Source organism: Dreissena polymorpha, chromosome 9 (genome assembly GCF_020536995.1).
Source record: "Dreissena polymorpha isolate Duluth1 chromosome 9, UMN_Dpol_1.0, whole genome shotgun sequence".
Lineage (NCBI taxonomy): Eukaryota > Metazoa > Mollusca > Bivalvia > Myida > Dreissenidae > Dreissena > Dreissena polymorpha.
Window position 1 is genome coordinate 96,703,874 of NC_068363.1, and position 16,796 is coordinate 96,720,669.

Sequence of the window (16,796 nt, forward strand, 5' to 3'; positions counted from 1 at the left end):
TAAAATAATAAAAATAAATATTTGTGTTTTTTAACTGTTTCAAAAAATAATAATTTTTGTTTGTTTTTTTTTGGGGGGGGGAGGGGGGGGGGGGGGGGGGTGTTTGGGGCGGGGTATAGTGTGAGGGTGTGATGGTCATTTATTAGTTAATCTTTAAAAAAAAACAAAAAACAAACAAACAAGATGTGTTTGTGAAACACAATGTCCCCCTATATGACGTTTGACCTTGAAGGATGACCTTGACCTTGTGAAGGATGACCTTAACCTTGACCTTTCACCACTCAAAATGTGCAGCTCAATGAGATACACATGCATGCCAAATATCAAGTTGCTATCTTCAATATTGCAAAAGTATTCATAAAATAAGCAATTTGGGCCACATATATTTGACCTCTGACTTTGAAGGATGACCTTGACCTTGACCTTTCACCACTCAAAATGTGCAGCTCCATGAGATGCACATGCATGCCAAATATCAAGTTGCTATCTTCAATATTGCAAAAGTATTTATAAAATAAGCGATTTGGGCCACATATATTTGACCTCTGACCTTGAAGGATGACCTTGACCTTGACCTTTCACCACTCAAAATGTGCAGCTCCATGAGAAACACATGCATGCCAAATATGAAGTTGCTATCTTCATTATAGCAAAAGTTATTGCAAAATGTTAAAGTTGGCGCAAACAGACAGACCAACAGACAGACCAACAGACAGGGCAAAAACAATATGTCCCCCACTACTATAGTGGGGGACATAAAAAATTGGGGGGGGAGGGGATTTTGGGGGGGGGGGGGGGAGGGGGCATGGGGGATAGTTTGGGTGGAGTCTATTGTGGAATGTCAGGTAAGAGTAGTTTTGTCAAAGTATCAATCAAATCTAATCATAAATAAAGAAGTTATGGCAATTTTACCAAAATTTAATAATTTGAACTTGAGAGTCAAGGTCATTCAAAGGTCAAGGTGAAATTCAACTTGCCATGTACAGTACCCTCATGATAGCATGAAAGTATTTTAAGTTTGAAAGCAATAGCCTTGATACTTTAGAAGTAAAGTGGATCTAAACACAATATTTAACCATATATTCAAAGTTACTAAGTCAAAAAAGGGCCATAATTCTGTAAAAATGACAACCAGAGTTATGCAACTTGTCCTTTACTGTCCCCTTATGATAGTTTGTGAGTGTTCCAAGTATGAAAGCAATATCTATGATACTTTAGGGGTAAAGTGGACCAAAACACAGTATAAAGGGCCCATAATTCCATCAAAATGCCAGTCAGAGTTACATAACTTTGCATGCACAGCCCCCTTATGATAGTTAGTAGGTGTTGCAAGTATTAAAGCAATAGCTTTGATACTTAAGGAATAAAATGGACCTAAACACAAAACTTAACCAAAGTTTTCAATTTTCTAAGTATAAAAAGGGCACATAATTCTGTCAAAATGCACGCCAGAGTTATCTAACTTTGCCTGCCCAGTCCCCTCATGATAGTAAGTAAGTGTACCAAGTTTGAATGCAATAGCATTGATACTTTCTGAGAAAAGTGGACCTAAACGCAAAACTTAACCGGACGCCGACGCCAAGGTGATGACAAATAGCTCATAATTTTTTTTCAAAAAATAGATGAGCTAAAAACGAGAACAAAAACTACTTGTTTTTTGACTGTGTTTAAAGCCAGAGTGTGTTACCTAGACTGCCCCCCTGCCCAGAGATGGTGTCCAGCATGGTGTTGAGGCGACCGATCTCCTCCCTCTGGGCCTCCAGGATGTCATACAGCTTGGCCAGCTCATCCTCTTGTGTTGCTGTACACAGAGATACTAGCTTAGTCTTGAAAGTTTAAAACAACACTTGCATTGTAGTCTAGTAAGTCAGTCTTTTTCTGATTCTGATTTCCTCTGTTCATTTGAATATAAGACATGTGCTGATAGAAAACCGATGCCACACCCCTCCAACCCATATCCGCCATTGCTTTCAAACTTGACCCTTGACTTCTAAGTGTGACCTGGACCTTTGAAGGAGGAAGGTGTTACATGTGGTCTTATAAAAGTTTACATTTGTGCAAAGTTATTTCAAAATCCATCAATATATGGCAAAGTTATGGCTGAGAAAGGAATTTTCACATTTGACCTTCAACCTAAACAAGACCTTGACCTTTGAGGTAGAGAGATGAGTGTCCACCTAAATATAGCAACGTTATTGCTAGGACTGGAATTTTCAAGCTGTTATATGGACAAAACGTAACCGTTGACCTCTAAGTGTGAACAGGACTTTTGAGGTAGGGAGACACGTGTTACAAGATCACATCTTTGCCAATTAATTATAAAATAAATCAACAAATGGCAAAGCTATTGCTGAAATAGGAATTTTCAGATGGAAAAACAGACAACAAGACAAACAGAGTGCTAAATGTCGCCTTAATCAAAGAGGAGAGGGGGAAGAACATAGCAAAAACGTACCATTTATAAATAATTAAATAAGTAAGCTTATGTTGTACACACTGATGATAACTTTCATATGAAAATAAATAACAGTGAACCGTTATAGTAGTTTCTACATATATACCAGCCATGTTTATGTCCCATTATAATAACAAACATGCATATGTCAATGTAAAAAAATGTTAAACTGTTTGTAAAGAGGCCCTACTGATCATCTGGTTGTTCATGTCTGACTGCTGGACCTCCGAGTGAAGCTGGTGTTCCCGATCGTCCAGTGTTCGCTGCAGGAAGTCAGCCACCTGCTGGGCCTGGTCAAGGTCGGCTGCTATCACCTGCATCCTCGCCTCCTGGCGCTCCTGTAGACAATACAATATCATCAGAGGGCAGGGAAACAGACGTGTAGACAACACAATATCATCAGGGGGCAGGGAAACAGAGATGTAGACAACAAAATATCATCAGGGGGAAGGGAAACAGAGATGTAGACAACACAATATCATCAGGGGGCAGGGAAACAGATATGTAGACAACACAATATCATCAGGGGGCAGGGAAACAGATATGTAGACAACACAATATCATCAGGGGGCAGGGAAACAGACATGTTGACAACACAATATCATCAGAGGGCAGTGAAACAGACATGTAGACAACACAATATCATCAGGGGGCAGTGGAACAGACAGGTAAACAACACAATATCATCAGGGGGCAGTGAAACAGACATGTAGACAACACAATATCATCAGAGGGCAGTGAAACAGACATGTAGACAACACAATATCATCAGGGGGCAGGGAAACAGATATGTAGACAACACAATATCATCAGGGGGCAGGGAAACAGACATGTTGACAACACAATATCATCAGGGGGCAGGAAAACAGAGATGTAGACAACAAAATATCACCAGGGGGCAGGGAAACAGAGATGTAGACAACACAATATCATCAGGGGGCAGGGAAACAGAGATGTAAACAACACAATATCATCAGGGGGCAGGGAAACAGAGATGTAGACAACACAATATCATCAGGGGGCAGGGAAACAGAGATGTAGACAACACAATATCATCAGGGGGCAGGGAAACAGAGATGTAGACAACACAATATCATCAGGGGGCAGGGAAATAGAAATGTAGACAACACAATATCATCAGGGGGCAGGGAAACAGATATGTAGACAACACAATATCATCAGGGGCAGGGAAACAGATATGTAGACAAAACAATATCATCAGGGGGCAGAGAAACAGATATGTAGACAACACACTATCATCAGGGGACAGGGAAACAGACATGTTGACAACAAAATATCAACAGAGAACAGGGAAACAGAGATGTAGACAACACAATATCATCAGGGGGGCAGGGAACAGATATGTAGACAACACAATATCATCAGGGGGCAGGGAAACAGACATATAGACAACACAATAACATCAGGGGACATGGAAACAGACATGTAGACAACACAATATCATCAGGGGGGCAGGGAAACAGACATGTAGACAACACAATATCATCAGGGGGCAGGGAAACAGACATGTAGACAACACAATATCATCAGGGGGCAGTGAAACAGACATGTAAACAACACAATATCATCAGGGGGCAGTGAAACAGACATGTTGACAACACAATATCATCAGAGGGCAGTGAAACAGACATGTAGACAACACAATATCATCAGGGGGCAGTGGAACAGACAGGTAGACAACACAATATCATCAGGGGGCAGTGATACAGACATGTAGACAACACAATATCATCAGAGGGCAGTGAAACAGATATGTAGACACCACAATATCATCAGGGGGCAGGGAAACAGATATGTAGACAACACAATATCATCAAGGGCAGTGAAACAGATATGTAGACAACACAATATCATCAGGGGGCAGTGAAACAGACATGTAGACAACACAATATTATCAGGGGGCAGGGAAACAGACATGTAGACAACACAATATCATCAAAGGCAGTGAAACAGAGCTGGAGAGTAGATTGGTGAACAATACCAGAAAGAGGATACATTTCAAGCTCTGTATCCACCATGTATTGATTTGATTAATTGTGTATATCATGTTTTGTCACTTAAGGTTGCCTATATGTTTGAACATATAAATGAATATAACTATATAGATAGACAAACAGTTACTATTTATTTTGTATAAACAAGGCTTGTCACAGGATGTAAGATAAAAGCATTAGTATGTCAGAGAGGCAATTCATTATAAAAAGAAGGAACTGGACACAAATGCTGGCAACAAAACATATGGTAATGTGGCATTATAATCCAAAAGTAATATAAAATACTATGCCGCATTACAAAGTTACAGTGCAGAAACAAAATTGTATGGTCTTTGACCTTACATTTTGATCTTGGCCTGTCACTGTGGGGCATCAGTGTTGTATGATGCCAGAAATACCAAGAAATACAACTTGTATAACCCAGTTTTGACAAAAACTTAAGAAGCCATGGCAAATTAATCTTCAGAAAACACTTCACCTGTTCACAATTACCATTGTCCCTACCAACCACTCAGGGCTCCAGATAATTTTTTCAGCCGAGGGGTATTTCACTCATGAAATATTTAATTGATGAGTACAAATCAAAATCTGATAATTTTAAGGAGTATTTATGTTCAAAGGATCATAATTAATAATAGATTGTACATGTAGTGTTAACTCGCTATAACAAGCAGTCTTGTACACAATACAGCAATCACTTTTGTTTCACACAATGTATTTAACAGTTGTTCTGTTGTTTTGCCCTTGGCTTATAAGCAGCCATTAATCTCTTTTTCCGTCTTGATTTGGCAAGCCACTGTTTAGCACACACTGTACAGCCACGATCAAAATCTTCTAAGCTTGGTCCACTCAACTTGTTTACCATATGTGTATTTCGGCTGCCATTTAAAAAGTGCTTAAAGGAAAAAGGTTTTTCACAAGAGATGAACTGATAACAAAAATTAAATGCTTGAAGTTGGGCGATTCGGGTTTTATCGAATGTGATGTCAAATGTTTTCACCATAAGCGTATATCGATTCTCAACAATGCAGCGAGGAGCCCATTGTGTCAACATCGGCCTTTATCGTGGACCAAAATGAAATGATACCGTTCTGACTGAGGAGTAAAATAGGTCGGGAACCACATTCTATAAATAGATGGTCATGTCACTACGTTTTTACCGGTGTGGACACAATGACGGGAACCAGTCATGTTTACATGAATTTATAATTATGCATGTATTAACGGCTAATACGCATTGAAATTGCACACAATGCGTAATCCGAATTTAGCCAGGAGTTTTTTAATCAAGAACATTTTAAGTCATGCGTATTTTCTGTTTTTTTCATGCGTATTTTACGCAAATACGCATCTTATCTGGCCCTCTGCAACCACTACTATTTCTACAAACCGTGACTAATGTACCCTCTACATCTTCATGTGCTACTTGAACTTCTCTATCTCACACTGTTGGCACTTCTCCTGTCATCCTACAGCTTCATGTTATTATAGAAGGAAACTCTAGGGTTCATGTAAACTTGTTCATTACATGCCTTTACATTGCTACTTCATGTACATAGCAGACTACTTTCTTTGCCTTTCACAAGCCTTGCTGTGTAAACCTTTCTTCAACTTGCAATAAATTAAAGCACCTTATGAAACTAATATAGTTTTTCTCTATTCACATACCCTCTGCATCTCCATGTGCTCCTTCAACCTCTCAATCTCTCTCTGGTAGCTCTCTTCCTTGTCCTGAAGGTTCTGCTCCAACATGGCAGCCTCTGTCTCAGCATCCAACAGCTGCAACAGCAAAATAATAGGGTTTGTTTGCATTTTCAACTCCCGTCTTCCTTGGCAATCTTATAAAATCAAAGCAGGTAACTAAAACGAATGCACAACTTTCAACAGTATCTAACAACTGCTCTACATGACTCAAAGGCAAAGGGAGAGGGCCCATACCCACACGTGCTATGGCTTTCAAAGGCAAAGGGAAAGGGCCCATACCCACACTGTGCTATGGCTTTTAAAGGCAAAGGGAGAGAGCTCATATCCACATTTGCTATGGCTTTTAAAGTGAAAGGGAAAGAGCTCATACCCACACATGCTATGGTTTTCAAAGGCAAAGGGAGAGAGCTCATACCCACACGTGCTATGGCTTTCAAAGGCAAAGGGAAAGGGCCCATACCCACACATGCTATGGCTTTCAAAGGCAAAGAGAGGGCTTATACCCACATACGCTATGGCTTTTAAAAGCAAAGGGAGAGGGCTTATACCCACACGTGCTATGGCTTTCAAAGGCAAAGAGGGAGGGCTTATACCCACACTGTGCTATGGCTTTTAAAGGCAAAGGGAGAAGGCTTATACCCACACATGCTATGGCTTTCAAAGGCAAAGAGAAAGGGCTTATACCCTACACGTGCTATGGCTTTCAAAGGCAAAGGGAGAGGGCTCATACCCACACGCGCTATGGCTTTCAAAGGCAAAGAGAGGACTTATACCTACACTTGCTATGGCTTTCAAAGGCAAAGAGAAAGGGCTTATACTCACACGTGCTATGGCTTTCAAAGGCAAAGAGAGAGGGCTTATACCCACACGTGCTATGGCTTTCAAAGGCATAGGGAGAGCGCTTATACCCACACGTGCTATGGCTTTCAAAGGCAAAGAGAGAGGGCTTATACCCACACGTGCTATGGCTTTCAAAGGCAAAGGGAGAGCGCTTATACCCACACGTGCTATGGCTTTCAAAGGCAAAGAGAGAGGGCTTATACCCACACGTGCTATGCCTTTCAAAGGCAAAGAGAGGGGGCTTATACCCACACATGCTATGGACTTTCAAAGGCAAAGGGAGAGGGCCCATAACCACAAGTGCTATGGCTTTCAAAGGCAAAGAGAGAGGGCCTATACCCACATTTGCTATGGCTTTCAAAGGCAAAGGGAGAGGGCCAAAACCCACATGTGCTATGGCTTTCAAAGGCAAAGGGAGATGGCCCATACCCACATGTGCTATGGCTTTCAAAGGCAAAGGGAGAGGGCCCATGTGCTATGGCTTTCAAAGGCAAAGGGAGAGGGCCATTACCCACATGTGCTATGGCTTTCAAAGGCAAAGGGAGAGGGCCCATACCCACATGTGCTATGGCTTTTAAAGGCAAAGGGAGAGGCCCATACCCACACAGTCATGCTATGCCTTTCAAAGGCAAAGGGAGAGGGCCCATACCCACATGTGCCATGGCTTTCAAAGGCAAAGGGAGAGGGCTATACCCACATGTGCTATGGCTTTCAAAGACAAAGGGAGAGGGCCCATACCCACATGTGCCATGGCTTTCAAAGGTAAAGGGAGAGGGCTATACCCACATGTGCTATAACTTTCAAAGGCAAAGGGAGAGGGCTCATACCCACACATGCTATGGCTTTCAAAGGCAAAGGGAGAGGGCTCATACCCACACATGTTATGGCCTGGCTCACTAACTCCCTTGGACTGACAAGTCCAGCACATTACCAACTAAAGTAGCCAACCAGTAGAAAACACACAGAGACAGTTGAGGGCTTTAAAGCTGCCCTCCATTTTGACTAGGCGCACTCCCCGGTGTACTACGCCGTAACTGGCCCTTCACCGTATTAAGCAGAAGCAGAAGAAACACAGAAAACAATTACAGTGGAATTGCGATCATACAGAATGATGGTATTATACAAACAACTGCAATGGGCAAGTAATTTTACCTTATACACGCACTCGTATCATATTATACGGAAAATGCATTTATAGATTTAGAATAAAATAGATAAGAATCCTACATTTCTCCTAAAATAAGTGTGAACATGGAGGCTAGGACAGTGCAGCAAACTTATGTATAAGAGAATTACATAATTCAAAGAGCAAAATCTAACACAACTACGATTATAATTTGTTTGTAAACTTTGAAAAGCTATATCATGTTTATAAGTAATAATTGTTGAATAAATATATGATTACATACTGTTATTACATTTATCATTTATAATGTTTTGTTTGATACACAGTAATGATTCATGATTATGAATCAAATTATAAAGACATGCTTAAAATATAGAACAAAGTAAGATACACATAATTGTATACAGATGTGACTATACCGAAAATGCCATTACATCAATAATCATGGTGGTCCAGTAACTACTAGCTGTCTTAGCAATTCAAAATATATATAACAGTACTAATGCATTTGATGAACAATTGTTTGCTTTGAACAAAGGGAACAAATAAATGAATGATACTGATCATTGTGACGCTCGTGACACTTTTACAAATATCAGTTTTTGTAATCCAAAAATACAAATTGTCAATTATATTAATTGTTAGGATCGGAATCACCCATTTAATTTCCCTGGAACCAATTTGCAGTTGCACAATAGAAAAACAAGTACTGTGCTCATAGCAAGTAACTACAAAAACATGTTTTCAGAAATGGCGAAACACTACCAATACATTTTTTCCACTAAGTTTGTTTAGAAAAACAATACCAACAAATATACTTTTAAATAATAATAATTAGATCAGTTGTATGTAACTTTAAAAGACTGTATAACCGTGTTTTCAAAGCAACATAATACTGATTGACAAATTTTTCAAATTTAAGACGTATAAACTAAAAATGTTACAGAATCATGTTATCGGGGAAAAATGTAAACTTAATGGTCAATGATTAACAAAGGAACATTTCAATTTGCATCACACACAATTAAAAAACAAACATTTACATGAACACTTGCTTGTTATAAATGTGCTGGTTTGAAAAGATTAAATGGAATGTGCAGGGTTACTTGTTCTCTCTTTATTCAACCACTGACAACAACAAGTGCTGAATGCCCAAACCTTCGGTGAAACCAGATAATGTGCTCTCTCAAACTTCATATTGCATTACAAATAAGATAATGTGCTCTCTCAAACTTCATATTGCATTACAAACAAGATAGTGTGCTCTCTCAAAACTTCATATTGCATTACAAATAAGATAATGTGCTCTCTCAAACTTCATATTGCATTACAAACAAGATAGTGTGCTCTCTCAAAACTTCATATTGCATTACAAATAAGATAGTGTGCTCTCTCAAACTTCATATTGCATTACAAATAAGATAGTGTGCTCTCTCAAAACTTCATATTGCATGGCAAACATGGTGAGCACTTACCCCAAGAGCTTTCAAGTCTTTTATGTGAGTATTCATCTAAGAACAGTAGACACAGTAGTGTGTCAAAAATAAATTCACAAAATATTTGCACACCTTTCAAGAAACATTATCAAAAAAGAGCCAAATGTCTTAAGGCGCTCACCTGAGACCCAACACAACAAAACTGTCCTGAGCAGGTAATGTTTCTTAAGGTTTCACAAAAGGCTTACAAGGAAATCTTCCCCTTAAACCATGGCAGCTGTGTTTTTGAAAGGACCCAAATCAAGTCCAAACTATACTGAGATATCATAGGAATAAAAATGTTATAAGCAAGTGGGTAAATAATGTGACTTGGAACTGGATTTTCAATACATGTAGCTTTTATGGTCAAATTTTTAAAGAGACAGGAATCGTTTTTTTAACCTTGTTGAGATATTGATAGAAATAAACATTCAGAGCAAGTTTCATAAAGATTGGGCAAAAATGTGACTTCTAGTCTTGTGTTGACAAGGTTTCACTGTTGAGGTATACATTGTATATGAAACACTGCCCCCAATAACCCGCAAAAAAATGTATAAAATAATCAGAATATGATAAATAACATTATTTATATAATACATTTATTTGCCCCTTAGCAATCATTTTTTCAACCGGCCAAAACAATATTTGAACTTAGCTAAAATATCAAAAGAACACTGCAAGTTTAATGAGTACTGGGCAAAACATGTTACTTCTACTAACGTATAAACAAGGTTTCACTTAAGCCATATTATGGAAATTGTCTCGCCCCTTGGCAGCCATGTTTTTCAACACCATATTTGAACTCTGCTGAAATATTATTTATATAAAAGTTCTGAGCAAATTTAAAGACGTTAGGACAAAACATGACTTCTAGCGTTTTTCACAAGCTTTTTCTTTAATTTGACCAAGTGGCCTTGTTTCTGAAAAAGCTTTTGAAAATGGCCCAGAAATCATTGGGACAAATGCTCTGACACAGTTAAATAAAGATTGGCTAATAAATATGGCCTTCGGGTGTTTACAAGGTTAATGTTAACCATGCATGACAGAAGGAAAAGACACACAAAGGTGATCACAGACACATTGCACTCTGTCAAGCTAAAAACATTCTGATATTTTTTTTATTTAAAACAATATAATGAGATAGAATACAAAACTCTTGTATGAGCCTACCCGTTTGTTAGCGTCATCTTCCTTGGACCTCATGGCACGTTTCAGGGACATGAGTTCGTTCTGCAGCTCATCAAACAGGTGCTTCTCCTCCGAGTTGAGGGAGCTGCGGCGGGAGAACACAGACTCGCCATCCTCCTCATGCACGATCTTCGTGCCCTTGGTCTGACATACAGTTTGGAAGGGTAATATGAGCCGCGTTCTGAGAAAACTGGGCTTAGTGCACGTGCGTAAAGTGTTGTCCCAGACAGGCTAATCAGGGACGACACTTTCCGCTGTTATGGTATTTTTAGTTCCAAGGAAGTCCCTCCTTACTGAAAATCAAGTTTAGGCGGAAAGTGTCGTCCCTGATTAGCCTGTGAGGTCTGCACAGGCTAATCTGGGATGACACTTTAGGCATCTGCATTAAGCCCAGTTTTCTCAGAACAAGGCACATATAATTTATATAATATGATTGGGTAAATAATTGAATCAATGGTTGACCATTGAATGTGTAAATTATTGGATTTGCTTTTTTAAGTTTATTTAAAAAAAAAATATTTACAAAATAATTAAGAAGATATTTATCATTTGTATATATAAGATCTAACGGTTTAATTGTTATTTTAATTAAAAGTGATGTCCACAAAGTCAAAAACACAATTAGTTAATTATGAATACGATGTGTGTGTACATTCTCTAATAAGTCAACTTGGTGTTGAAGTCATAGAAACATACTTTTGTGTGCGACACATGTCTCACGCTAATAATTTTATCCAGCTGAAGGTGTTGGATGAAAAGTTGTAAAAATACAAATTTCACTAAATCACAGTGTTGTGAACTTTTCTTAATTCAATTAAACTCTGATGTCACCCTGTTGTTTTGCTTTGTCATGTCAGGGATGGATGGATTATCATCTGCTGACATTCTCTTGTTAGGTATATTGTTTCACTCAATGTAACACAGTAAAGAGTTGTTGGTTTTTAATGTGATAATGACTGTGCTATATCATCACGAAAAGGAATGACAATGAATATTTTCATGACTACTTCTATATCTTAGTTTAACCTTTATTGAACATCGAAGGCAATTCAACTTCTTATATGTAATATTTTCATGAGCATTTCTATTTCTAAGTTTGACCTTTATTGAACATTGGAGGAAAGTGATGTTTAATGTGCATATCTTAATACTGTAAATCCCCACACTGCCCCAGTAGGACATGTGGTTACATACCCGTTTCTTGGCCTCTTTGAGAGCGTTCTTCAGCCGGTTGTTCTCATCATTGAGCCTCTTGATTTCCTCCTGGTTGGCCTTCGCCTCGTCTCGAAACTGTACATACAACATGGAGTCTCAGAGAAACAATCAGGGCACAACTCTAAATGCTTAGCGATGAAAGGATGATTTCTGTGATTATAAAAGCTACAAGAGTGTCATTGTCTTACTTCAAGGATAAAGTTTAAAAGAGATTTCTCATGTTTGCCCTATGACCTTTAATTGTAACCTTGACTATAGACCTACTTATTGTATGAGGCACTGGGTCTCAGCATGCTTGTTACATTCTTTAAGTAATTAAAAAAGCCTGGTGACAATGAAGACTCCTGAAGAATGCTTTTAATTTGCAAGCATACATTTTCAAGTTTTTTTTCAAAACAATCCATTTGAGTTGTCTTATACATGTGAAAATAAAAACAGACAATTTGTATTGATTTCAAATCAACATATATTGATTTAAACTAGTTTTGTTATTGTTTGCAATTTGTGAATGGTAACGGTAAGAGTTAAAAAACAGAATGGCACATGAAGGATAGGCTGTCAAAACACAAATTCGAACATTTTCAGGTTACCACCTGTAGAAACAAATAGATTATTACACATATTAAGAGAAAAGAGTAGCATATGTTAGTATCTTAATACTTTGATATTTATTTGAACTAGATTTGAATTTGCATGTAAACTTAATCGCGAAGATAAGCGAAAATTAAACACACACAAATGAAACCAGCTCTACAGTAAGTTATGACCTTGACCTACAGGAATGGTCGTTGTGCTCTACATCCTTTTCCACAATTCTGACACTTTCAGTAAATTATTTTAAATAATCTTTTTTTAATCTATTCAGGCTGGACAAAGTTTTGCATAGAACAAAATGTCAGTGGTTGATATCTTATATTTTTTCTTAACATTGAGCTGTTGCCTTTATATAAAACCTCGGGACCAGATTCCCATGCATGACTTGCAACACACAACAATTTTGTTAAGTTATTTTAAATCCGTTCATACTTAACAAAAATATGGTCCAGGCAAAATGTTTATTCCTATATTAAACCTTGAACTGTGACCTAGAGACCTTGCTCTTGTGCATCACACTCAGTCCCATAATGATTTTCACATCTGCCATGAGTTTTAAAATCCATCCATGCCAGACAAAGTGTAAGGGGTTGATTTCTTATAAATTACCTTAAACCTTGAATAATGACGTTGAACTCTGAACAAGGGACCTTGTGCTTGACACAATATATCATGATGTTTATAACACATTATTTTAAAATCCATCCATCTTTGACAAAGTTCTGCCTCAGACAAAATGCTTGGGATGAATATTCTTATATTTGATATTTGACCTTGAAATGTGACCTTGGCCACAGACGTAAAGGACTTGTTCTTACATGAGACACTCAATATCTTTATGTTTATATCCGTTTGTCCATGATAGGCAGCATTATTTTCAGACCAAATAAGAACCGCACCACTGCCCATCCTCAAGTCTGCTTGGACTTTCCAATAAAACAGCCATTTACAAATAGGGCAAACAGCATTTTTACCTTTTTAAGATTGATTCAACAATAAGCATTAAGTTTAATAAATAGACATTTACATTTTAAAGAATTATCTATAAATAGACACAGCAAACAGCTAATCATGCTGAAGTCAAGTAACCCTTGATCTACGGTCATGAATGAATCTCTCCCCCTACCTTTGTCTTCTCATTTTTCACTTTCTCCTCTCGCTTGTTCAGTTTTTGTTCCATACGTTTGAGCTGCTCCCTCAGTGACTGGTTCTCCATGTCTGACTTGTCCAGTCTGGACCTAGTCTGGTCAGCATCCTGGGTACTCTTGTTCATCCTGTCATGTACAAAGCCCTGCAGCTCTTTGAAGGTCTTCCCAAGGACGTCCTTATCATTTTCAGGCTCAATGGTAATCTACAACATATTCGGAATAAATTGTGTATTCTATGAAACTGATATCCTGTATGAGCCTGAATTAACTATTGTTAACATTTCTTCCTGTTACAATGAAGTTATATTGTAAGATATTGTTATTAAGTAGTGATGGCCACGCATATTTGTAAAGAAATAATGCTAAAAGGAATATATGTAATGTTTTCCTACCAAAAAAGATATTGAGAGAGCACCCATTTTATAGTCACATTCAGAGAGCACCCATTTTATAGTCACATTCACAAATATTCCTACATTTTACAAGTATTTGAGCCTTGTCCGCACAGGCTAATCAGGGACGACACTTTACTGGGATGATACTTTACATAGATGCATTGAACCTTGTTTTCCATGCTCATTTAAGATTTGTGAGCATCCTGTAACATATCCAGGCTGACCTTATCTTGCTTGAAGCTTTGAGCAAGGTCCTTCAGGCGTCTTCTCAGCTCATTGTTTGGTACACTCTCCAAGATCTTGGACTGAAACGTCTGAGTGTCCTGCTCCACTCGATCCTTCAGCGCTACGTTCTGGGCCTGGCAGATAAATGGCAATGTTAAATAGATACAATGTATAGAATTAGTTATTTACGAGGCATATTAAAAGACAAGTTTTAAAAGTTGGACTACTTTCTGATGGCTTTTCAAAAGCAAACAGATACAATGTCTTATCTGATATCAACATTTTATACAAACCTATTGATATTTTTCAATACTTACTCTACCTCAGCCTTGTTCTTGGAAAACTGGGCTTAATGCATGTGCGTGACGTGCAGTACACACAGGCTTATCAGGAACAACACTATGAAATTTTTTGTTAAAAGGCAGTCTCTTCTAAACATAAATCACATAAAACTTAAGTGTAGGCAGAAAATGTTATCCCTGATTAGTCTGTGCGGACTTAACAGGCCAATCTGAGAAAACACTTGACGCACAAGAATTAAGCCCAGTTTTCCCGGAATGAGACTCGTATTCTCACCTTGAGTGTTTCCAGCTGAGACATGAGCTTGCGGACCTCCTCGTCTTTCTTCTGTGCCTCCTTTGACTTTCTGTCCCCCTCGATGGCCTTTGCTTTCTCAGCCTGCAGCTGCTTCTCCAGATTCTGCTTGTCAGTCTGTAATAGAAGAGCAGGGACATGTGTCAGAGACACACACACAATGAGCCTCGTCTGGGGAAACTTGGATTAATGCATGTGCATAAAGTGTCATGCCGGATAAGCCTGATCAGGGACAACACTTGTGCAGACTGCACAAGCTAATCTGGGACAACAGTTTATGAACATGCTTTAAGCCCAGTTTTCCCAGAACGAGGCTCACAATGGAATACACTCAAACATTGCACACATTATCTTATCAACTATTATAGTAAAATAATGTAATTATTGAAGAGGCTCAAAAGACAGAGCAAATGACAAGACCTTATTTGGAACATAATTTTTTTCACATACAAACAGTACTGAGTCAAAAAACAACTACTGAATTTTTCATATGAAGTAAGTATAAACATAATTAAATATTCCAGCAAAATTCTAAAAGTACGGATAAACACTAAATATCATCAGAAAGATTTGTAAGGGACATTGACCTCATTCATCAACAGAAACAATTATTGGTTCACTATGTAAATGTACTTTAAATATCAACTGATGTTCAGCTCCAATACAATATGGAATTAAATGAGAATGGTTCTAGGAAAACATGTGCATAATGTCAAAAGTGTAAAGTGTGAGGACTGCACATCCTAAACTGGGAGGACAATTTTTGTACATGCATTCAGCCCAGTTTTCCCGGATTGAGGCTTAATATATCAGATTTCACTGACACTGATCTCACTTGAATGGACTTTAATGTACTGATCTCACTTGAATGGACTTTAATGTATCATTATCAACAACTTTGAAATTCTGTAATAATATGGACTGTAATGTATCAGCTATTATAAATAGTAAATATGTTCCAAACTGGTTAATGGTTTGTAATATATAATTTTTAAATGATATTGTATTTTTCTTTCCTATTTACACTTAAATAAATCTACTTCAAATGAAAATGGATCCCTTTCTAATATGGAGACTAAAAAAACTCTACTTTACCATATATTACATGACCTTCTATACAAGCATATATCATACGATATCAACAGATAATTCTGTATTAACATGAACAAAATATTATCAATTAAAATTGATAATTGGATACCTTCATTTTGGACTAAACAATATCCCCTTAAGATTAAATTGGATCTCTTTATTATATAGAAAATAATATATCAATTAAAACTAAGGTTGACATCCTACAGATCTGGACTACAACCTATTAACAAAAACTGATATTATCATATTTTGATTAATACATTTTATTATAAATGAACAGTGACATAATCAAAAGAAGTAAAATAAGCTTATAAGCAGGTTTTGACTAAAATACTATGCATTTATTTATCGCATATGTATTGTTAAGTATGTGGTCAGGATTATAAATAGCATTATAAATTATAAACCTATACATAGTCTGAAACAAATACTGGAATATTTTTTGTAAGAATACAACGCTCTGGGAAAAGATGACTTGATGCATGTGTTAAGTTTTGGCCCAGATTAGCCTGTGCAGTCTGCACACTCTAATCAGGGACAACACTTTCCTTTCCACCTAGACTGGATCTTCAACAACTTCAAGTATTTACCAATCATAATGACAGCATGTGCATATTTGCTTAGTTCAAAATTATGCCCTTATTATGGTCTTAATACATTTTTCACTAAGGACTTGTATTGAAATGTTTTATCATAGCAAGGTATATAACAAATAGAATATTTCATG

The 16,796-nt window shown here is 37.7% G+C and overlaps 1 protein-coding gene across 4 annotated transcripts in view; it reads right to left on the reverse strand.

The window, feature by feature from the left end:
* The window catches only part of LOC127843867 (centriolin-like), a 176,184-nt gene that overhangs the window by 98,807 nt on the left and 60,581 nt on the right, over positions 1 to 16,796 (reverse strand). For 3 of the 4 annotated variants that reach the window (XM_052373747.1, XM_052373744.1, XM_052373743.1), the window contains 9 exons: positions 14,957 to 15,091; positions 14,380 to 14,514; positions 13,739 to 13,963; positions 11,998 to 12,093; positions 10,786 to 10,947; positions 9,616 to 9,651; positions 6,139 to 6,249; positions 2,646 to 2,793; positions 1,688 to 1,801 (listed from right to left, as the gene is read on the reverse strand). In XM_052373747.1, the coding sequence (XP_052229707.1) occupies positions 1,688 to 1,801; positions 2,646 to 2,793; positions 6,139 to 6,249; positions 9,616 to 9,651; positions 10,786 to 10,947; positions 11,998 to 12,093; positions 13,739 to 13,963; positions 14,380 to 14,514; positions 14,957 to 15,091 (1,162 nt within the window). The remainder of the gene's footprint in view (positions 1 to 1,687; positions 1,802 to 2,645; positions 2,794 to 6,138; positions 6,250 to 9,615; positions 9,652 to 10,785; positions 10,948 to 11,997; positions 12,094 to 13,738; positions 13,964 to 14,379; positions 14,515 to 14,956; positions 15,092 to 16,796) is intronic. The other variant, XM_052373745.1, reaches the window with a different exon arrangement.